This window comes from Mercenaria mercenaria, chromosome 10 (assembly GCF_021730395.1).
Source record: "Mercenaria mercenaria strain notata chromosome 10, MADL_Memer_1, whole genome shotgun sequence".
Lineage (NCBI taxonomy): Eukaryota > Metazoa > Mollusca > Bivalvia > Venerida > Veneridae > Mercenaria > Mercenaria mercenaria.
Window position 1 is genome coordinate 42,371,928 of NC_069370.1, and position 24,282 is coordinate 42,396,209.

The 24,282-nt window shown below is 35.0% G+C and overlaps 1 protein-coding gene across 3 annotated transcripts in view; it reads left to right on the top strand.

The window, feature by feature from the left end:
* The window catches only part of LOC123561802 (homeobox protein Hox-B4-like), an 83,020-nt gene extending 65,940 nt beyond the window's left edge, over positions 1-17,080 (top strand). For all 3 annotated transcript variants that reach the window (XM_053552927.1, XM_045354407.2, XM_045354406.2), the window contains one exon: positions 11,922-17,080. In XM_053552927.1, the coding sequence (XP_053408902.1) occupies positions 11,922-12,244 (323 nt within the window). In that variant the 3' untranslated portion in view covers positions 12,245-17,080. The remainder of the gene's footprint in view (positions 1-11,921) is intronic.
* Positions 17,081-24,282: the final 7,202 nt, after the last annotated feature.

Below are 24,282 nucleotides of genomic sequence, written 5' to 3' on the forward strand. Positions count from 1 at the left end.
TTTGTTATTTATAAAGATATTTGCAAACATCATTATTTAAGTAAGTTTGTAAATAAGTTCCCACTCTTTATGGATTTTATGGAGAAAAAAACATGTTCGCCCTAAATGTGTGAACGAGTCGCTTTTGATACTTTCCTTTATTGCATAAACCCGAAGGTTCACAATAATAGAAAGTCTCATTTTAAAGTCCTTAAGAAATTATCACACGATTTTCTAGTTTATCTCATTTGATTTAACACTATCTCTTGAAGAATATTAACAAAAGCACTTGTGAAGTATTGAATTCTCTGAACTTGTATCCAAACTGCAACTTGAAACGTCGTCCATAATTAGGATCTTCACAGATTTGCTAATATTTTTCACAAAAATACTAAAACAAATTAATGCATTGTCTGAACGTTTCAACACAAATGTTAAGATCTTTAAATAAAGCATAAAACTCAATTACACAATTTTTCGAGACAAAGGACTCCCTAAGAAAGGTCAAACAAAATTTGTCCAGATCTTATTCTTCACAGTTTCGTCTGTTTGTTCACATTGTTTTCTCTAGCACGCTGCATGTATACGTATTTCACTTCACAAGTAAAGTAACAAATTGCATGTAAGTCTGTTCCGATTGCTGTCATCGTCTATTACTTGAGAAAGAACATTAAACACTTGTGTCATTTACTGCGTTTTAATGAGTTGCGGGCGTCACTAAAACAATATAGTGTCAACTGTATTGTCTAATTTACTCATCGCTTGTTGTTAATTAGCAGCATGTTTAAACTATGACTTACAACGTATACATTATACTCAACAGGTTGTCTGGTGGTTGCACCAGTCTGTAGAAAGAGCAGTTGTCAGGTTAAGTTTGAAGGAAAAGTATTAACAGTACTTATTCTACCATTTGTTAGGTGAAATTTCAAGGAATACAAAATGGACACAAGTCTTAACTGAAGTCTCAGAAATAGCATTCGACAGGAGTAATTTCTAGGATGATGGTCAATCTAAGGAATAGTGCTCGAAAGAAATACATACAGTTCTTATTGTTCTTACTATGGGAGAATAGCAATTGTAGAACTTACTCTGACTCTTAACCATGTGTAATTGTTATGTTGTACCTTTTGTGCAACAGCATTTGACAGGGAAACCGTCAAGGCGAACGGGACATACCCTAAAATCTAGGTAAAAGCACTTGGCATGTATAATTTCAAGAACAAGATGAATTAGATTCTAAACTGTTGTATGGAAATTAGTTTTAAAATATTCTAGGCATCAGATGTGCTCTTTAAGAAGGCGTTTAGTTATATCTTTATATATTAGCATTATATCAATCTAAGTTAAAGACGGTTGTGGAAAAAACTTCATCAGTCCGTAACCTCTTGGCTTCAGCTATATATTGAATGTCACAAATATTTTCGTTGCCAAAGCGGCCACCGTAGAAATTGTTTGTAGTATTTATTCGCGCCGAAATAAGACAGGACCATTCAAATGACAAAATAAGAACAGCTGACAAACAGTTAACATTTCTAATAAATGGATAAGGTTATAAGACGAATTACAATTCTTTGTATATTAAAGGTAAAGTAAGTTGACACGCAATATTTTAGTAAAGTGTCAGACTCCGCGGTATATTTGTAATCACATACTTTAATCGGAGAAGACATTTTTTTCATGTCAACAGATTTTATTAATTAAGCAGTATACATCTTATGTCAGCAAAGCTTCTGGGGTTATTCATTGTAATATATCTTAATTGTCCATTTCAAGTGAAATAAATACTACATTATGTCTTCATAACATTAACGTTTCGATTTCAGTTTTCATGATAACTGTATTTTATTATATCAATCAAGCAAAATTGTAATAAACTTGACCTGAAATAATAAACATTTAAATAGTGAATACGGAAAATTTCAAAAAATAAATAAGATAATAATTTTAGCATTTTAAAAAGGCATTAAGAAGTATTATTGTCGGAAGATAGAAACCATGCTTTTACAGCAGTATGCCGCGAAAATACGTGATAAATTGTTTGACTGAAATGACCAAATCAAGCTCAGCATATTAAATAATCAAAATTAAAAATCAGGGATATGAAAAGAATGGTACGTTTCTGTAAATATGATATGCCGCGAAAATTCGTGACGAATTGCTTGATTTAAATTATCAAATCAAGTTAGGCATATCAAATAATCAAAACTAAAAATTAGGTATATCGAAAAAAAAAGGTACGTTTTATTCTGTAGCAACTTAAAGTTTATATCCCGTTTTATTTCATTGTACAGCAACTTGAAATTTATATTCTGGGTCTGACTTAATTTGGCGGGCGTAAGCAAACAAAACAAACAAATAGATAACCATCAGCTATAGATATGTGCATTACAATGAGTACTCTGGGAATAAAAAAAGAGTTGTTGTTGTTGTTTTTTTTTTTTTTCAAATATTTACTCGTATCTTAAAAACACTTGTAGTTGTGTGCATTATTGTTTTCAAATTCAAATTAAGTGAGTTACAAGTTTTGTGCTTTTAAATCAGTGATATACGGATTTTGTGCTTTTAAATCAGTGATATGGTATAACTGTTTAAAGTAATATGCAGTTTCAATGCATTACTGATTGTCTACTATTTATTTAATTGATTTGCAATGGTTATTAACTATTTACGTAATTAGTTGTCAACTATTTTTTTAAATATTTGAATTAAAGACATACAGCTCTATAAATACTTAGATTTAGTAAAAATACATGTAGTTAAGGTACGTAGCGCAACGAGAACAAAAATCAATTTTCAAAGATAATACTGTAACCATATTTCAAAAAAGATATACGCAATAAAACGCTACAACATGTATTTAAGAAACATGCATCATTAAATGTCATCTTTAATCAAGGAAAGTGGCGGAAAAAATAGTATGTGAACTATAGCCTTCATCTTATAAAAAACATAATATCGTCCGATCATAGAATGTTGTATTTTAAATAAATATTGAAAAAAATCTTATTACCTTTCGTAACAACAGTTTAAAACAGATATATTGATACTTTCTCTAATCTTTTTTCCAAATCTAGATGAAAAATTTACACATTTTAACTTCTCGTTAGAAATTTAAAGTATAGGGAATGAAGCGAAAATCATTTGATAATTATTAGTTGTCCTAAGACAGTTCTTGACAAAACAAACGCATAATGAATATATGAAACCAATGATTTGTTTTAAGAGTGAAAATATTGTTCAAGGTTGAGAACCACCTATAATTTTACTTAGTTGGACAGTCGGACATGATTTCCATCATATAGTTAAGCCTCCAAATTCATACTTAACGAAATAATTCAAACGGCAATGAAAACCGTCTTTCCGTATGTCATATGCTAAATATTGCAATACAAATATTTTAGGCTCGAAGTACAGAAGGATTTAAACATACATTATTTCTTAACAACTATGAACAATTCAAATATCCTACATAAATATGACTTATACTAATATACTTCATAATAATATCTACATTTTCACACATATGAGCGCGTCATGAAAAATCAAAAGGGTTTTCCCGCATGGATCGACCATTGCATCCAGTCAGTAGATCTTGTACAGTTTCTCTACTCAAACACCTAACGCAGCATGGAAACGCCAGTACTTGCGGACGCCACTGTCTACCACTGACCAACCATACGTTTTTACGCGCTCAGATCTCTGAAAATTTTTTTAACGAGAACGATGTAATGCAATTCAAGTGTGTTGCTCATACCAGCTACAAACATTCACTATCAGACAATTATTAGTATTTTGCACGTTTTTTTACCTGCATTTATCGGTCAAAATCATATAACGACACATTATGTCCAATTTACAAGCTATATTCTATTTTCCGCCTGTCTTTACCCGTTTCATTTTTTAACGTACTGTGTCGAAAACACAATTTCCACGCACAGCAAGTTCTTCTATTTGCATTAAGCGAGAAATGACTCCTGCAAATCGACACATACCTTTCTGAAATTAGGTCAATATACATATTTAACTTACAATTCCTGATATAGTGGACATATATCATCATTGATATGCTATTTCCTATTGACAGACTTTGAAAATCTTTTGGGAGCTCTTCTGAAAATAGAAATTTCCATACTCCAATATGACTGCTGGAGTATGTTATTGATTGCAATTTGTAATTTATGTAAAAATTATACTAAAACTTTGTTGTTCAAAGTTGATAGATTGTTTAATCCTTCAGGGCATGACGAGAATCAAATTCGACTGAAACTCTTTACAGGACATCTAACGCTAAGTGAATCGATGTCAATTAACAAATATAAAAGAGAATAGAATGGATCCTGACTTGTGACGCCAATCAAAATATGGTTCAAACGCTCGTATGATGAAAGGAAGCAAACAACCAATTGCCAAATATGAACATGATTTAAACAAGGCGCACAGAACGCCTAAATGGTGCGATGGCGGCATGTCCGGGATCAGCAACATTGTTATCAGATGCATCTATCATTGTGTTGAAACTATCCGGTCGTTATGGTACACTAGAACACACTGAAATGTGACAGTTTGCATCAGTGAAATATTCATACGTTTGCGAAAAGCAAAAACAAATTGTCATTCTGTTTTGTATTGTATCAGAGACTAATTTCACGTAACGGACTAAAAAATTATTTTAATCAGTCTTGGTCCAGCTGTTAGTGCTTGTACCGATCAACGAAAAAATCGTTTTAATTTGGTTTTACAGCCATTTTCAAATTCGATCTCGTATTACAAGTCGACTGTTTACTTTAATTCAAACATTTTCATTTAAAAATGTTATGTGTTTAGAACAAATTTTGGCCTCTTGGATTTGCATTTCATGCACTTAGATAACTTACTTTACCCTGTTATGATATTTTGCATTTTGTATTAATTTTGCATTAAATAGCTCTATATGAAACGATGGCAAACAGATGACACTTTTAGCTATGCATCGGAAACTTTTAGCAACTACCCATGCTCGAATCACGCTTCACTTGTGTGTTTAGTACGCTAGCCTCAGGCTTGAGCTCTATGTCATCCTCGTGCAAGGTTATGTTACTTACCTTAGCTGGCCACTCTGCCTCGTTACCTTTAAGGAACTTCGGGCCAGACAACCATGTCTCAAGCCTTTCGTTCTCTTGCGGATCAATACCTCTTGACGCCATGTCGGCAGGGTTACTCTTAGAGGGTACATACCTCCAGTCATGTGGTGACGTCACCTCATGAATTACGGACAGTCTGTTTGCAACAAAGGTCTTGAACCTTTTCCGTTCATTCCTTATGTACCCCAACACAATCATGGAGTCTGTCCAAAAGTATCTTCCAGAAATTTGGATGTCAAGCTCCTCTGTAACTATCTGATAAAGTTTGACAGCAACTACTGCTGCTGCCAGTTCGAGCCTTGGAATTGAGATACGTTTTATAGGCGCTAACCTTGACTTACCTATAATAAGGCTGCACTTACTGCGTCCGTTGGCGTCGTACGCCTTTACGTACACGGAAGACCCGTACGCAAATTCACTAGCGTCGCTGAACATGTGAAGTTCAGCCTTCAACGTTGACCTGTCAAGGTCACTTGGGATTATACATCTGTCAATACTCACCTTGGATAATGCCGGCAGACGGCTTAGCCACTGTGACCATTTTTCTGCTTCCGCATCTGGAATTAGTTCGTCCCAACCTAAGTTCAGCCTACAAGCACGTTGTAAGATCAATTTTGGTATTAAAGTCACTGGTGCTACTAATCCAAGTGGGTCATACAACGAACTTGCGACCGACAAGATGCTGCGTCTTGTCGTGCCCTTATCATGGAGATTAACATCAAACACAAACTGATCCTGCTTAACAAGCCACTGTAACCCGAGAGTTCGCTCACATAACGATTCGGTGTTAAGATCTAATTTGGCCCTCGGTTCGGCCCGATCCCTTTCAGGGATCGAGTTCATGACTTGTTCACTATTGGAAAGCCATTTCGTAAGTCTGAAACCCCCTAGCGAGAGTAGTTCTCTCAGTTCAGCGGCAAGTCTAATTCCCGAACTCGGATCCAACACGGACTTCAGAAGGTCATCAACATAGAAATTACGTTCAACCGTACTTACCGCTTCTTGACTGAATTTGTCCATATTGTCATTTGCGGTGCGCTTTAAACTGAAGGCTGCACAACTGGGCGACGAAGTCGCGCCAAATAAATGTACGTTCATGCGGTACTCCTTTGGCTCCTCGTGTAGGTTACCTCGAGGCCACCAAAGGAACCTTAGGGCATCCCTGTCCTGTTCACACACTCTTACTTGGTGGAACATAGCTTCTATGTCCGCAACCAGTGCCACTGGTGCCTGCCTGAAGCGCATCAGTACTCCAGTTATACTGTTGGTAAGGTCGGGGCCTTGTAAAAGATTATCATTCAAAGATGTGCCTTGATACTTAGCAGCACAATCAAATACAACCCTTACCTTGCCTGGCTTCTTTGGATTAAGCACGGGATGGTGTGGGAGGTACCAAGTTCGACCGGGTTCGAATCCTTCTCTAACATCCACAAGGAAGCGTAAACCCCCGTTCGATATACCCATTTACTGTTTCTTTGTACATATCAAGTAACCGATCATCTCTTTGAAGTTTTCCTTTCAAGTGACGAGACGTATACTGGCCATCTTCACGTTATTTGGAAGACTTACATCAGGGTCCTTCCATGGGAGCCCTAACTTGTAGTGACCGTTTTCTTTTGTTACCGTACCTTCCATACTGGACAGGGCACGACGGTCCTCCTGTGACATCCCTGTGCCACAACTCTCGACATCTCGAAAGTCAGTAGTCCATAGCTTATCAATTTGCAACTGTGTACTAGATGCAAGCTGAAAATTAATACTACCGTGATCTAATGATGGCCTATTACCTATTGGCCCGATAATGCTCCAGCCTAGCATCGTCCTGATTGCATAGGGCTCACCTCTTTTTCCCCTTCGCTGCTCCTCTACCCAGAATGCATCTGGGGTGTCGCTTCCGACGAGCAACTCTACTTTACCGACATCAATTTTCGGTAAATAAATGCCACTCAAGTGTTTCCACTTACCTGCTACAGACTGGTCCGGTAACGACTGCAATGAGATAGGCAAGGTTTTGACAGACCACACCCTTCTAAGGTCAATAACTTGACCTCCATTCAATGCACTTACCTGCAACTGCACTTCTCTGCCAGTCTGATTCTGACTAGACTTGTTAACTGTAGTTAACGTGAACTTACAAGGTTTACCTTCAACCCCTAGCCTTTTGATAAGACTATCACTGCACAACGTTACATCACTCCCTTCGTCTAGGAGAGCATACGTCTCTACTTGTGAAGATTCCGTTCCTACTACTACTGGAACAATGCGCAAACTGACCTGATTCGGTTGAGACCGAGATTCGGAAGCAGCGACATACTTATCCTGCCCATTTTCATACTCACGGTTATGACCAGAGTCTCGGTGAAACATTGTATTATGTTTCCCGGTACAACCAGAAACCTCGCATAAACTAATTTTCCTACAATTTTGTGCAGTATGTTTAAAATTCATGCAATTTTCACACATTTCATGCTCTCTGATAACTCTCAGCTTTGAATCAACATCAATTAGTCTAAACTCTTGGCATTCCCTTAATTTATGGGCCTTCTTGCAATAAATACATGATAATCGTGCCCTAGGGGTATTTTCTGGGAGAGATTTACCTGAGTTTCTCTTATCAGATCCAGTGGACAGTGTTACAACTTTATTTCTTTGTGAAGGGTTATCATGGGACTTTCGGGGCAAGTTTTTTATGTGCTTATTAGACTCATTTGCAAGGTCATAACCATACATAGTATTTGCAACACTAGAACGTTCCTTTACAAAGGTTAACAGGTGATCGAAATTTGGTTCGACTCCCTGTTCTATTAGGCTACTTGCACGTTCAACCCACTTAGACGAATGTGGACCGGTAGTCTCCCAACAATTTTTCTTAGGTTTTCAGTATTATTCACATCTGACATGAAGCCTAGCTGTGAGAGAGTGATGTGGCATTTTTCCATATTAAGCGACAGATTCAACAATCCCTTAACATCGTTGCTCTTAATGACACTGCCATTTATCAAACTATCTACATGGACCTGGCCACTAAATGGGGTTTGCCGTATCTGGATTTCAATATTTCTTTAGCCCTTAAATAGCCTTCGTCCGGAGGCAAAATTACACAATCTTCTATACAATATCTGGCATCTCCCTGACATAACTGAATAAGATAATTTAACCTTAACCTACTATCACTTACCCTTGTCTCAATATTTGTTTCAAAGTTACTAAGAAACTTACAGTAATCAGCAGGATTCCCATTGAACTTGATTAATTCCGGTTTTGGTAAACCATGAAAGTCCTGAACACCGAATTGAACTGGTGGCACGTTGTCACAAAGTCTGTCACTATTTCCTTGGAAAGGTACGTCCTTACTACACTTATTCACATAATCACCCACTTTGTTGTCCGGTGATGAACCGTCCGGTAAGGATAGGTAGTCTATGCCTTCGTCGTTATCCGACTCCTCATCCTCTATGTCGGCCCGCTCTACTTCATGCCGGGCAGTCTGTAGTTCGAGCTCCGCCGAAGCTCCTCACTCTTGCGTTCTAGTTCTTGTTTTTCTTGTATCTGGCGCAGACGCAGTTCCGCTTTCCTCTTGCGTGACGCTGCGGAGTTGTGTGAAGAAACGGAACTTCCGCGGTTTGTGTTATTTTCAGATGAATAACTCATTCGCGATAACAAGAAGCTGTACCGTTCTTTCATTTCCGTGAGCTTATTTTCATTTATTGACGCCTCACATCTTCGACGTACGTCAAGCAATTGCTCCCAGCAATCACAAAGTTCTTTCTGCAACTGTTCGAACCCAGAGTCACCTGCCTTTAGCTTAATGTCAATTGCCTTCGTAATCCTCGAGAAGCTTGCGACGAGCTTCTTCGCTGTAGCTTCGATTTCTTCTCGTGCCGAGCCGTCAGCCATTTTATGAAATACTAATTCTTATGTCCGGAATATACAAAGCACATATAGTCCAGAAAATTTAACTTTGCACTAACTATGCATAATCCAGTTGTTATTCTTATGTCCGGAATATACAAAGCACATATAATCCAGAAAACTTAACTTTGCACTAACTATGCATAATCCAATTAACTGCAACTTTTCTCGTCACAGATAATGTTCAATAACTGTCGATCTGTCAACTCTTTATTAACTGAGTTGCAATCGTTAATATGTACTAATAACACTACTTCATAACTGTAGTGGGCAGCTTCACCCCAAGTATTTTGGGCAACAAGAAAAAGATGCAATACACGCGCTACTTCAATCACTTTTATTCCTTACGTAACACATACAATAGTGTAGCGTAGCGTAGCGGTTATCTGAAAGTCAAAACATTCAAACTATCAGTAACCATAATACATAAAAGAATACGCATAAAACCGCATACGAACATACAAGTATTAACATAAAGAAAACATAATACATTGTACATCTTTAACAAAGAAATTGCGGGAATCCTGCACTAGTTATGTGAACAAAGCCATTACTTAATAAAAATACAAATCATCTACCTTAACAATAAAATGTGTAATTGTTTCAAAATAAATTATTTGAACAAAATATTTCCTCCGAACAAGGCAGTAAAAACAAAAAATTAACTTACTGAACAATGCTATCTGTGCCCAAAACGTAGTGAATTGAAACATATAGAACTCGTGCCTTACTCGACAAATTCTAAAAATCAACTGCGCTCTGGCAAGGCGGCAAATTTGGCATTTGCATATAGTTATTATTTTCTAGGGACAGTTTGACCAACCAAAATGCAGAAAGCGCCCTCTAAGCAGATAAATTCAAAATTTCATTTTCTATATATGGGTGACACTCATCTCTTGTGACCCTAAAGCGTTGGCAGGAACCAGAACACTATAAATTAACATTACGTTGGACAGCGGACATGATAAATGTCCATCAAAAATTAGTAAACCCGATAATCAAAACCTGAACAAATATTCTGAGTCTGAAACAAATGCATTACTGTTTTCTTAGCTTATGTTTGACTTGTAATTGATTTTGTCCAATGGTATTACTGTTTAACGTAATATTCAGTTTCAATATTTTTGTTTAAATTTTGATTTAAAGACATAAAGCTTCTATAAATACTAGAAGAATTTGTAAAAATACATGTAGTTAAAGTAATCGCAACAGGACAAAATATCGGACATTTTGAATTACAAGAGATAAATAACGTGTTACATATTTCAGACAAACTCGATATCTGACGCAAATAAAACTACAACGAGTGTTTTTATAGAATCGATGCATCTATCTAAATGTCATCTTTAGATCTTTAAGGTAACAGTCGGCGGAAAAAATGTATCGTCACGTATGTTTCATCTATGATTCAAAAAACGTAATATCGTCCGAGGTCATGAGATTTTCCTGTATTATTATACACATCATCAGAAAGAAAATCCGCTTTATTACTTTGTACATACACGTTTTAGAAATCTTAGACTATATTCGATACTTTCTTAGTAAACTCTTTCAGATTTCCTAGACAAGAAAAATGTACACAGTTTTACTTTCTCGTTAGAAATTTAAGTATAGAAATATCAAAAATCAATATAATTTCATAGTGTCCTAAGAAAGTTACATTGACAAAACAAACGTACAGTAATGAATATAATGAAACCGCAGATTTGTTTTTACAAAGCTGAAAATATTGTTCAAAGTTGAACACTATATTTTTCTTCTTATTTTGATTTTGATCATATTTTCCACTCTTCGTTTAATGCCTCCAAATTCTTCTTTAACGATAATAGGCATTCAAACGGCAATGCAATATCGTTTTTCCGTATGTCATATGCATAAAATTATGAACAATGACAACATATTTCCTCAGGGCTCGAAGTACATGTGGCATTAAACAACGTATTTATTCTGCTTGGAACACCGTGGGCATGGGAACAATTCCAGAATACTCAGTACATAAAATATGACTTATACTGATGTTATACTTAAATAGATAATATCCAGATTCTCAGTCGACATATGAGCCGCGCCATGAGAAAACCAACATAGTGGGTTTGCGACCAGCATGGATCCAGACCAGCCTGCGCATCCGCGCAGTCTGGTCAGGATCCATGCTGTTCGCTAACAGTTTCTCTACTTCCAATAGACTTTGAAAGCGAACAGCATGGATCCTGTCCAGACTGCGCGGATGCGCAGGCTGGTCTGAATCCATGCTGGTCGCAAACCCACTACGTTGGTTTTCTCATGGCGCGGCTCAGATCTTGAGAAAAATATTTTCATTTAAGGAGAAACAGTGTAAATCAAATACAAGTAGTGTTGTTTCATTCTACAGTCTCTAAAATAATCAACTATCAAACATATATGTATCTCATAATTTTGTATGCGTATTTTTATCTTGCTTTTAATGTCAAAATGCATATAACGACATCATTATGTCCTTTTACAAGTTCTATTTTCTTTTTTTCGCTTGGTCTACCAGTTTGCATTTTTACTTATTAATATTCAGATAAACCAAATTCCACGAACGTGCAAATGTTCTTCTGATTTGTCATTAAATAGAGAAATGCTCTGCAAAGTGAAAACAAACCCTCTTCTAAACATATAAATAGATCAAATACATTTTTAAACTGTACAATTAACTGAAATAATTATTGCAATAAATCAGACGTTGATTATCTATTTTTATTTCAGCTTATGGCAAACATAATTCCACTGGGAGAAAACTCTTCCTGAAAAATCATGAAAAATTATGCATATAAATGAACTGCTAATGAAAGTGTGATTATTAGGACTTGAATTTGTAATGTATATAGTAAATATTTTATACTAAAAATGAGTAATGTAAAGCTGTATCATATTGTTTAATTTCAGAGAGCAATGACGGAGAATCAAAACGATCAAGAACCTCATATACAAGACATCAAACGCTGGAGTTAGAAAAAGAGTTTCATTTTAACAAATATCTAACAAGAAGAAGAAGAATAGAAATAGCGCATGCGCTGAACTTGACTGAACGCCAAATCAAAATATGGTTTCAAAACCGGCGCATGAAATGGAAGAAGGAGCATAAACTACCACATATAGCCAAAAACATGAACATATGTAATGCTCTAGAAAAAGCAGCACAGGAACGCGCTAAGGAGGCTGCGGCTGCGCATGCGGCGGCAGCGGCCGCATCAGCACAACATATGTGATCAGAGTGCAATCTATTCTTATTGTGTTTATTTCATGCATCTATCCAGTCACATTATATGTACACATAGACACAACACTGAATAAGTGGACAGTTGACATCAGTGAAACTATTTTCTTCGTTTGTCGAAAAGCAAAAACAAATGTGTTCATTGTCTTTTTTATTGAACAAGAGGACTAATTTTTCACGTAACGGCAAAATAACATTTTATCTTTTAATTCAGGTCTTGGGTGCCAGCTGTTTGTCTTTGTACCGATCAAAGAAAAAATGTTTTACATGAGAATTTGTTTTTACAGCAGATTTTCTATTTCGATATCTACGTTATTACAAGTGACGGTTCTATATCAATTTATGATACACTTTTAACCAATTAGAAAATGGTTATGTTTAAATACAGAACAAATTTTGCCTCCATTGGATCGTGTGCGGTTTTTGATATACCTTTGGATAAAACGTGTACGTTTTCCTCCTTGTTATGGATATTTTTATATTTTGTATTAATTTTGCTGAAATGATGCGTTCAGTATATGAAACTGATGGGAAAAAAATCTACCTTCTTGCGACTGGCTTCTAAATTTTTGTTCATGAAATTGTCCTGTAACACTTTTTGTGGTAAAACTTTCGATGAATGATTACTTTATAAAGGTGTCTTAATTTATGTAGCTAAGTATTTTTGCATACCGGGTAATACCTAATGCCAAAAATAAAAATCAACAGTGACAATACAAAAAAAAACAACAACGTTTGTATACATTTATAAATCAAAACTGAATGTTTCATAATGAATTTTGAGAGATATACTTTATTTGCATATTACCGTCTATGTAAATTATATTGTGACACTGTCTTTCTATTTATTATTTTCGGTCTGATTATGCTGCAAAATGTATTTTGTTTACATTCAGTGTAGCCTAGGAAATAAGTCACATATTTGCTGTAATCATGTTTTCAATTGCCTACATTGTTTAAACCAAGATTTTGTTTGAATCACAGAGTCTGCTCTTCCGGAGTTCTGATAATAGTTCGTTATCTTTTTAAGTGAATACATAATACGTTCCGTTTAATTAATTAGCTAACTGTTTGTAAATCTTGTGCATATGAACGTCCAACATAAACCTTCCTCTTGCGGCAGCAAATGATATTTGCGCATGCGCAGTTCTGTCAGGAATCTTAGGTTCCAATATCAATATTAGGCAATATCATGATACACATGTTTCTAAACACTGAACTGATTGATATGACTGTGTTAGAAGAACGCTACAAACAAAATTAAAAACTGAGTTAATAACTTTTTAAGTGTTCACAATATCCACAACATCAGTTAATTCACTCGGCGTATGTAATATTTATTTTATTAGATCGAAAACAATATAGAGGACATAAACCTGTTTCTAATGGGAAAAACTAAATATCTATTTTTAGACTCGAGTGTAAGGGTGTTTAGGGATGTGCCATTCTGATGTTAAGGTTTGGCTGAGAGGGGACAGTGGAGTTTCTAAGGGAGTACGTGGGATATGCAATTTGGAAAACGTAACTCTAGCTCAAATGGTACGATCTTGTGTATATCTGACAATAGTTTGAGCATGATTGTTTAACACAATTTCACCCTTTAAAATTTTGTAACAAAAGCTATTTGACCAAGTAGATACCTTTTTTACTTGACTCGACCGGTCCTAATTCTTCAGTAATAATAAGTACTACCGATACAAAGTTTTGCGAAGCGAAGCGAGTGGAAAATGTTTTCGAAAATGACAGTGATCAAAATGAATGTTAACCGAGTTTTAACTGGTTCCAGATGCGTCCCCCTCTTGTCCCCGCCCTTGACGACACAAGGGTAACATTAAGAATGGTATGAAAGAAACTGATGTGAGGTAATATTCTAATTCATGAAAGTCAAGGAAGTGGTGCAGGGTTTGTGCTACATTTGTTTATCAAAGGGACAAGTTTCTAGATGTGTCAGATTTTCTAAATCGGTTAGATGTTTAAGTAAACAGTAAAATAAAGTGTTTTTAATGAGTACTAGTAAGTATATATTTGTAAAATAAATATATTTAGAAGAAAAGCTTTATATTGATTTAGTGAAGCAGTTTCAAAGTAATGTTAAATAGATTTGTTTTAATTTTGTCGGATTATTACGTCACACCGATACAGTCGAAGATGATATGGCGACTTTCCAGCTTTTAATGGTGAGGGAAGATCCCAGGTACCCTTCCGTGCATTTTGTTAGGGACAAGTATAGTCTATCGGCGAGTGCCTGGGTAGAATCACTGCCAGTCCGGAATCTAGCTGGATGACTTCCTCACACGGAAGAATTCTACTTAATGATGCGCTGAGGCGACTGGAATTGATCTGTATTCTGTATAATACACTTAAAATATCATCTGACATTACACTGATTTACATTTAAGACGGTGCTTATGATGTTCATGTAAAGGCCTGCTATTTTGTAATGTTAATCTTATTCAAATGATATTATGCCAACAACAATAATGTGAGTCCAGTTACACCTATTATTACTATGTATGTGGTGCTCTGCTATGTTCTATTTCCTCATTAACCTTCCCCCTGCTAAATTTCTAAAATGGACTGGTCCATCATTCAATTTGGGCAGTACTACTTATTATTCAAAGGGGTGTTCACTTAAAATATACTGACTGAATAGCGAACAGTGAAGACCAAGATCAGCCTGCACCTCCGTGCAGGCTGATCTTGGACTGCACTGGTCGCAAAGGCTGAATCAATTGCCGCTAGCAGGCTAAAGGTTAATAGTTACCGTGTAATATCAATAATAAAGAAATTTATGTCTAGCTTTTAGGAAGGTATGCATCACAAAACAAGGTTATAGTAATTATTCATTTTGAAAATATGTCAAAGCGCAAAACAGACCAGAGCAGTGTTCGCATTGCAATGAATTACGACAGTAAGTTTCAAGGATTATGCTCTTTTAACTTGTAACATTTTGTGCCATGAAATACAGTGTAATTTATTGATAACGGATCCTAAAGAAAGAAAAATTAGCATTGTTTTGTATGTTGTACACGTGTCACAATATTTACAAGTACAGTAATGGTATGATTGTACAGTGATTATATTATTTCTTCATTACGTGTCATTTACGTTACACTCTTGACACGACTTTAGTCACAAGTGTCATAAATTGAAATAGTACCTTAAGAAACGTGAACTATCCTAGGTTTGTTTCCTTGTTTCCGAGGAAACTATTCGAGATAATTTAAAACAATAACATACACGAACGTAGAACTGATTAGAGCTCAATGCACCAACCTGTCAAACGTGAAACCAATTTTGCCGTGCCAGTTACGCTTAACGCATGATTACATAGTCTCGGTTTCAAGTCAGGGTAATTTGAAACAAAATAATGATTTATTTGAAATTTGTATATCCGTTACGACAAAAAAACCTGATGTTAGTATGTTGGGATTATTTATATAGCGATAATTTTTACTACACTGTTAATAGCAATAATTAATTAAATCCTTTGGCATGAATTTGACATATTAATAAAAATGGGTTTCTTTTGCGTAACGGATACAAACTTCGCGTATTAAGAAAGGGTAAATTGTCTGCCATGTTGTCAGTTAATATGTAATGTGATATATTTCATTTTTCACTTTCTTGTAAATGGTAGTTTGTTTAGTTTTCATTGTTTGTACCAGTAAATTGATCTTTACTTTGCACTATGTTGAAGTTACATATGACAGTAAATCTTATTGTTGTATTTTAAATTATGCCACATCTTTTTCGAGAAGTGAAAGTTTGCAACTATCTTGCAGCTATCTTTAAAGATTCTATGAATAAACGTTCATGTTAAGGAAGGTACAATTTTAGAATTTACTACAGATTCAAGAAAATTCTTTACAGAACTAACTTCCTAAATCAAATTCAACATCTGAGACATAATGCACCTGACCAGTGTATAAATAACGTCACATAATTTTGACACAATAACTTTCAGAATACAACCCGTTTTCAATATTTTAAGTTTATGTTACAACGGGACAATTTGTAATCATTACGAGTAACTTGCATAACGTTTCGGGTCACAAGTAACGTATGCGAAATGACACTAGAAATAAATAGGCTGTTTATTCAAAACGCAAAATTAGAAAGTTTTAATAAAATACGCTTAATAAATCCTTCCATTTCTTGATAATATTTTTAATTATCAAATAAATGTCAAAATTTTCTTATGTTCCAGTATTACAAAAAAGACATAAGACGACATATTGACCGGATATGTTTTTATCATGGTTCATTTGCCAGTACAAAAGATTTTGTCATTACTCACTGCCCTTTTCATATTGTTCAAGCTGTTCAATATTCATATAGCAATAGTTGTGCCATATTTCATTCGTTTCCATTTCGTCATAAGCATGATGTTACATCATGACATATATGTTTTTTTGTATCCACGGATATCGTTCAAATTCACTGTTACACAAAGTTGTAACATTTGTCACGTTTGTAGAAACATCCGAAGATAAAATGTTATTTTCATGGTTAGATAGATTCAGAATCTTTGAAATACATCACTGTTTCTTTATGATTAAAATGTTGAAAAATATCATTTTGGACTATAGTTAATTTTTAAATTTTAGTTTTTAATTTTAAAAATATACAATTCGTACCACTTTGTGTAATAGTGCGCAGTATGATAATCTACGGCCCTGAATCCAGTCATTATAAATTGTGAGCATTGTATTATGTCAACATTCATATATGATTTGTTTTGAATATTTTAATGAATGAGTTATTGTTCCAAATGAAACTGGGTAAACCATCATTTATATAGTAAAATAAACCCAAAGTAAAATGAGTTATTTTGTTATTTGTTTATTACATTCTTTCGTGTGTACTCTATTATCCAATTTTGCTAACAATGACTATGATGGCAAAACAGTGAAACAGCTGCTTAGTTAGTTTTACAGTAAAAGTATCACTTTACTTGCGCTTGATAAAATGTATCATTACATGAGTTCGTTAAATACAGTTTTAGAGATCGAGACCCAGCACCAAACAACTACATTAACATGGTCTCAGCCACGACGGCCCTGGTCACTCGATTGCCACTATGCACAAATTGCACAACGATGGCCAGATGCTTCAAAGTATCCAATGGTCTAAACAATATCAGATACAAGTGATAGAGGCATGAATCCCAAACACTTAAAGGTTTAGAGATGTGACCAACAAACATTCATTGCTGGAGGCATTTGGCACATGTAAAACCAACTGTGACCTCTAAACATAGGCAACCGAGCTATAACCATAATTATGACTTCAAAATGCACGACCAATCATGATAATAAATAATGACCACCGAATATTCAAAGTTCTAGACAAAAGTTAAATACAATCGGTATGTTGCCATAAAATATTTTCCGTTATATATACGGGCATAGGAATTATCGAGCGGTGTCTTTTTAAATATATAATGTTCAATAGAATCAGTCTCTAGAACATGTAATGGTGATGTCATGCAAAACGAGACTATCAACATTTTTACTACTTTCAATGATTTATTTCTCGTCAAAGACATCAAAACTTTAAGTAATCAATAAGTATTCTGCTTTCAATATAATATTACGTACGTACTTACAGTATTACTTTTATTGCTTTCCCGACAGAGCCAAGAAGATATTGTTCTTATCACAGCGCTTTTGGTTTATGGCAAAGATTACTTGCTACTGATATGCTTTCTCTTATCTAGGACAATATTTTTGCTGTTTGCTTCTTTTCCAAGAGAATTTATGTTGATAGGATACTTCTGGATAAATGTAACAACTCAGTAAAACATACGATATGAACCAGAGGAATACGGTTAAACAAAGACTGATACTTCCTATCCCATTTTAACTTAATAAAATATGCTTTTACGCGTAATACTATGAAATAATAGTTTTGAGAAGTAAGACTCTCCATTACACTAACTAGCGAAAGAGTTGCGTCTAGAACTTGTTGGTTAGAAATCCCTATAAAGATGAGACTTGCTGTATGCGAGGAATTATGCTCTGGCTGGAAAAAAACGTCTTTTCTGTCCAGAGGTGCCTCTTTATGCAGATTCCACCACTAAAGCTGGAACGTCGTCGTACATCCTAAATTGAGTCTTAGAAAAGAACACCAGCATGCATCAGTTGTTTGCTCCAACTTGTCCCAACCATACATCAGGAATTGAACTTTTCATTTGTTATAAGCACAGGGAAACCGAAGAGATGACATAGTTCAAAAGTCCTACCTTTCATAAGTGTTTCATGTCGGCAATGAAAACACGCGCGAGAGGATCTCTTACTGGATTTTCTGTCAAATGATCTAATGGCATCTGGTTTTAGCGGTCTTTGCAGGGAATTGTTTTAATTTCCGAACACATGACGAACGATGAATACTGTCCTGTTAGTACCATTTAATACAAACCAGTACAAATGCTTTGGCTTCACGTTCCTTTAGAAATAATTACAAAGGCGTATCTTATAACAAGCACACAAACCTCGCAGCAAGTAAAGAAATGTTAAACACCACCTCGCAAAAAGAAATGTGAATAAGACTATGTTGAAGAGGTCCTTAACATAGAAAAGCAATACCTTACAAGAATTACCAGCATCTCGAACTGGACCTCGCACCAATAAATAACATGTTTTTGAATAAGACATGGCACCAGAAAGAATATGTTAAAGATAACCTAGTACTTGTGCAGCAATGCAACGCTCAAAAAGACCTCGTAACAAAGAGCAACATGTCAAACAAAACCTCACAAAACCAGGTCTCGCTAGAGGACAGCAACTAGACATTGCAAAACAAAAGTTACATGCTGCTGAATAACACCACATAACAAAAAGAAACAAGTTGAACAAGACAACTAAAATTCAACTTGCTGCTGAACAGGATCTTGTAAAATTAAACACCTGTTCAGTCCCCTACTTGATGAACATGTAACTTAAAGCTATTTAATATGAACTCAGGTCAAATGCCAATGTCTTTCACAATTGTTTCGTCTTGATATTACTTGTAATACTCAGCAAAGAGCCTAGATAAATCTCTTTACACGTTTTATCCTGTATACAACCTAGGATAAAACCTTCGTATACTTTTTTCATGTACAATGGAAAATGACCATTGGGCATCTTGAGAAAATTTTGTTAGATATGCATATGACATAAAATGAATAGAATATAGAATTATCTTCAAACTGATTGAAGGGAGGAAAGAAATACATGCAATTTAATGCATTTAATGCATAAGGCATGTTCAATTCCTGTGGTTTATTTTCAGATTTTGAGAGTAAGCAGTCTACCGCCACTTTAAATATTTTATCCATTTTATTTTTTTTCAATTCAATTCAATGCAGTCTATTTTATAACATACTTGTCATCATTTGTAGCTGGTTCTAAACTGCTATCCATTTCAAAAAAATGTAACACCGATTTTGAGGATTGAAGATTGTTTACTTGTTATGTTTCTATGCTTTCATTCATTCTTTCTTATTGATAATCTTAATATTTACGTTTACTGTTTATAATAAATGACCTATTCAATATAACTGTAACATTATGTACAATTAAAATCGAGTTTAAATTCATCTGAATATGCCTGAAGCCATTATAAAATGGCATGTTTTAAAAACAAGAGATAGTAGGTAAGGGTAGATTTCTCAGAAGCAAAGAGCACCACAAACACAGCCACAGAGTCACGCATTTGCAAAGTAGGCCCACAACAAAAGGAAGTTGTAACGGAAAAATATCATAGACAGGTTGCTTCAAAGTAGTAAGTACATTTTAATTTTATACAAAATATAGAAAACAAGAGTGACAGACTGTCACAAAATACGCCCGTTATCGAACTTGGCCTAATTCAAGGGGCATAATCCAAGAGTGCCTGGGGCGATTATGCTGGGTATCGAACTTGGCCGTGATATTATACCCACAAACATTGACAGCAAGTTTGGTGAAGATCGGATGAAAACTGTTCGACTTAGAGAGCGGACAAAGCTGAATTCGTAGTTTTTCGAGTAATTCAAGAGCCATAATCCTAGAATGCCTGGGGCAATTTGGCTGCTTATTGAACTTGGCCAAGATATTATGCCCACAAACATTGTCAGCAAGTTTGGTGAAGATCAAATGAAAACTGTTCGACCAAGAGAGCGAATATGGTTTGGACGCCGACCGCCCGCCCAACGCCGCCCGCCTGCCGCCACGGGTGTTCACATAATACGCCCCGCTCTTTCAGAGACGGGAGTATAAAAAGGCGAGGAAGAGGTAGGGGTAGAAAGGGGGAGGTGGGAGGATGAAGGGGAAAGTGGGACAAGGATGAATATTCAAATGGAAATGCTACGTTCCTTAATCACAGTCACAGTTAGAGAATCATGAAATAACTTTGATATAACGAACAGATCGCCAAGCATGACGTTCACTAGTTCACTATACCCATACCCTTGATATTAATTCCAACAATCGATACTGAAATATTGATTACGTGAATCAGAATTTTGTTAGTTTTTGTGAGGCTTTAAGAAACCCCAACACAATTTAATTTCATCTAATGACTGAGCAGCATGGTCGAGGAATACTACTGGTGTTCCATTGGGTATTATATAAGGCACAGGTGGATACTTGGGTAGAACCACATGCTTTCCGAGAAAGAGCTGGCTGGCAGCCTTAAAGGACGACACGAGAATGACTTGAATTTAAGGAAGTCAAAGGGAAGTGATCTGAAGTCCGCCGCCCTAACCACTCGACCAAATGAGTCACTTATAATCGAAGTTCGCCTATTCAAAACATTGCTGCGATTTCAGAAGTATGTAAGGTTATAGCTTTATAATTATAACCCAATGCGACTAAGTTAGTAAATTGATGAAATTACAGTATAAATTCAAGCAATTGTCAAAATATGATTTCAAAAACGTTTGATATAAAACCTATTCCAAATTTTCAATGTGTCGAATTCAACTACTCAATGGACAATCTGGGTTTCACGGTGCTCCAAAACAGTACACGTTACAAGACGCCAAACATGACTAAAATTTCGATTTCACATCTTATTTACATTGACATAACCATAAGAAGTATGGTATCAAACTTTAATACTTGCTTGAATCACAGAGATACAGCAAAACCAAGTCTTCAGACCCCATCAAATATCTCGTATGATCATGCAACGGTGTGTCAAGCTCTTTTCATACACAAGTTGTCCCAGAACCACATGGGTAAAACAAAAATTATGTAAAAGCATGCCGATGTCTACAGTCATATTTTCCATCATCTTGGTAAGCTATTACGTGATTACTGTCGACACAAATCTGCACATTAACTGTCTTTTAAATGTCTCTGATGAATAATCGACATGACAAGCGAAGGTCTCCAGTCGCAGACCTCGCCACTATAATTGTCACTTCCCGTATAACGTTACTACTTTTGCATGTTGAGTGACATAAATGCCATCGCGATGCAGTATTATGGAGCATTTATTTCATTTAGGCTATTCACAATGTCTGATCGGTCCATCTTACCTAATTCCAAAAATATTTCGTTACAACTAAACGCCCTTATTCTATTTCATGAACAAGTAGTGCAAAATAATTTGTATGAACTAAAACTTTAAATATATTGTTAGATATTGTAAGAACATATTAAGACTTTATGATCAATTAAACACGAAATAAAAGGTCAAATGTATTTCATTAACACCAAATTATTTAGGCTTATAATCTAAACTGTCAAAATTTTAAATCTTGAACTTTAAAACCCTGCAGTATCAAATTTCTATTTTCTTGGAACATTGATTTATGTGCAAGCGTTTATTTACAAATTACATGGAAAATAATTATCACAATTTCATCTTAATTATACTTGAATAACATATATTTATGTAATTGCTTCCTTAATAATGTGACAGCGCTTCATAGTGTTAATATCTTTTCAAATGTTATCTTCTTTTTTTCTCAGCAATATCACAAAATGAAACTGCAGTTAAGTTCAAAATAGGAAGATACCTTAACAATTGTTACAACTATACATAGATACCAATTTCAACAAATCATTTTGCAATTATGATAATAAAAGAACATTCAAAGAGTTGGTAAACGTCTTGTATTTAACGTTAAAATATTACTTATAATTAAAAGCGATTCAAGGAGGAGGTGAAAAAGTTAAAACAAACACCGGTTGCAACATGTCAGACGTGTTTGAAGGCAATTGTCACATATAAACAGAAATATAACAGACAATACCAAAAGAAGTTTTATTGTTAGTCTACACAGTGTTAATGTCAATTAAGATTATCTACGACATAGTTTATACATGTACTGATAAAAAAAGGTTAATTACATAAAATACATTGGATGACCTATACGGTACTGGTGTCTGCATGGATGTGGACATATTTTGAAGCTGCAGTCTGAAATCTGTAACGAACAGAATTTGTTATCAATTCAAGTGGACCAACACTCATTCTGTTGGTACCCGTCAGTTTCAAATCGTTAGGGGTATAAAGTATAATTTACCGACTGCTAAACTTTAAAGACAGAAATGTGTTAAAATATAATGACCTTTTAATAGATTTACTTTTAAACTGTTGCGTAATATCTTATTCACAGAGTTTCAGATATTTGACTTTGACAACTATTTAAGCAGCGCTTTTAGTTGATGAAAAGGTTTACATTAAGGAACAATAATCTTTCGGCCAGACAATAGAATTAATCCAAAAGTGTGTGGATGTTTCTCAACATGATTCAACAAATATAATTAAATGTAGAAAGGCATCGAATCGTGCAAGAACGTACTGACTAAAGTTCCTGTATTGAGTATAATTATGTGTCAGACCTGCAAGCAACAACATGCTCGACTACTTCATGTAAAGTGCAATAAAAATGAATATTGGTGACGCAGAACAATATTTTACGAATCAAAACAAAAAATTCTTTAATTTTGTAACAAAAAAAGTTAAAAAGTCTTAACACGAAGGAGCTTGTTCTGAATATTTTTCAGGTATTACTCTAGTGTTTCTCTGTATATGATATTTCAGATATTTTACATGTTATTTGGCCAAGACTAGCTTTGTATAAGGCAGTGACTGTCAATGTAATTTTTCGGATGTGTTTTTTCTGAGGTTTAAGTTACAATCATGTTTGAATTTGGTCTTTTGTGTTTTATATCAGGTAAAAACCGGCAACAGATCAAAACTATTGATGGAAAATTGAAAACCTCCCAACTGAACTTACCTTTAGAACTTTTTAATACTATTGTAATACTATGTGACCATCTCAAACTTATCACAGGATGTAAAAAGCATCCGCACCCCTTGTACATTTTGTTTGTTTCGTGCTCATAATATCATTACATTTAAATTGTCGATAAATTTCATTTACATGCCACCATTTGTAAGCAAATGATTGCTCATTTCACTCTACAATTATTGTGGCGAAAATATTCATTTGAACTGTTAACATCAATGGTTTTATTTAGATCACTAGTTTTAAAAATAATCTGTTTTAATATGTCTCATTTCACTCCTCGATTTCAGCAAAATGCAAATCCACAAAGAAGCATTTCATATGTTTTTTTTCATTTGTATTTCAATAAACATACTTTGTCATAAGACAGACAAAAACTGTATTTAAACACCTGCGGTCGTGTATATGCCATCAAAAGTATCATTGACTCACACCATGTTGCAGTATTTGATGTGAAATTTAAAGACCCGGTGAAAGGGCGGCGGCAGAAACAATATTTGTGTAATATAAATCCTTAAAAGGTTCATTATTTACCGCGATATTGTTCAGTTTCAACTAATGAAAGGCTGGTCGTGAATAATTAAGAAAATATGCGGTTTTATGAAATGTATCGCTGTGAACAACGAAACTAAATGGTCTCGTGTTTGGTTGTCCGTGTACGCACCGGGAATGATATGTATGTGAAATACGTAACGTGCATTACGCATGAAACTTGTCCTTCTCAATTTCAATATCAAAACATTTTTTTCAAAACCATGGGAATGATGAATAATATGTATAGCTCAGTCCACATATTC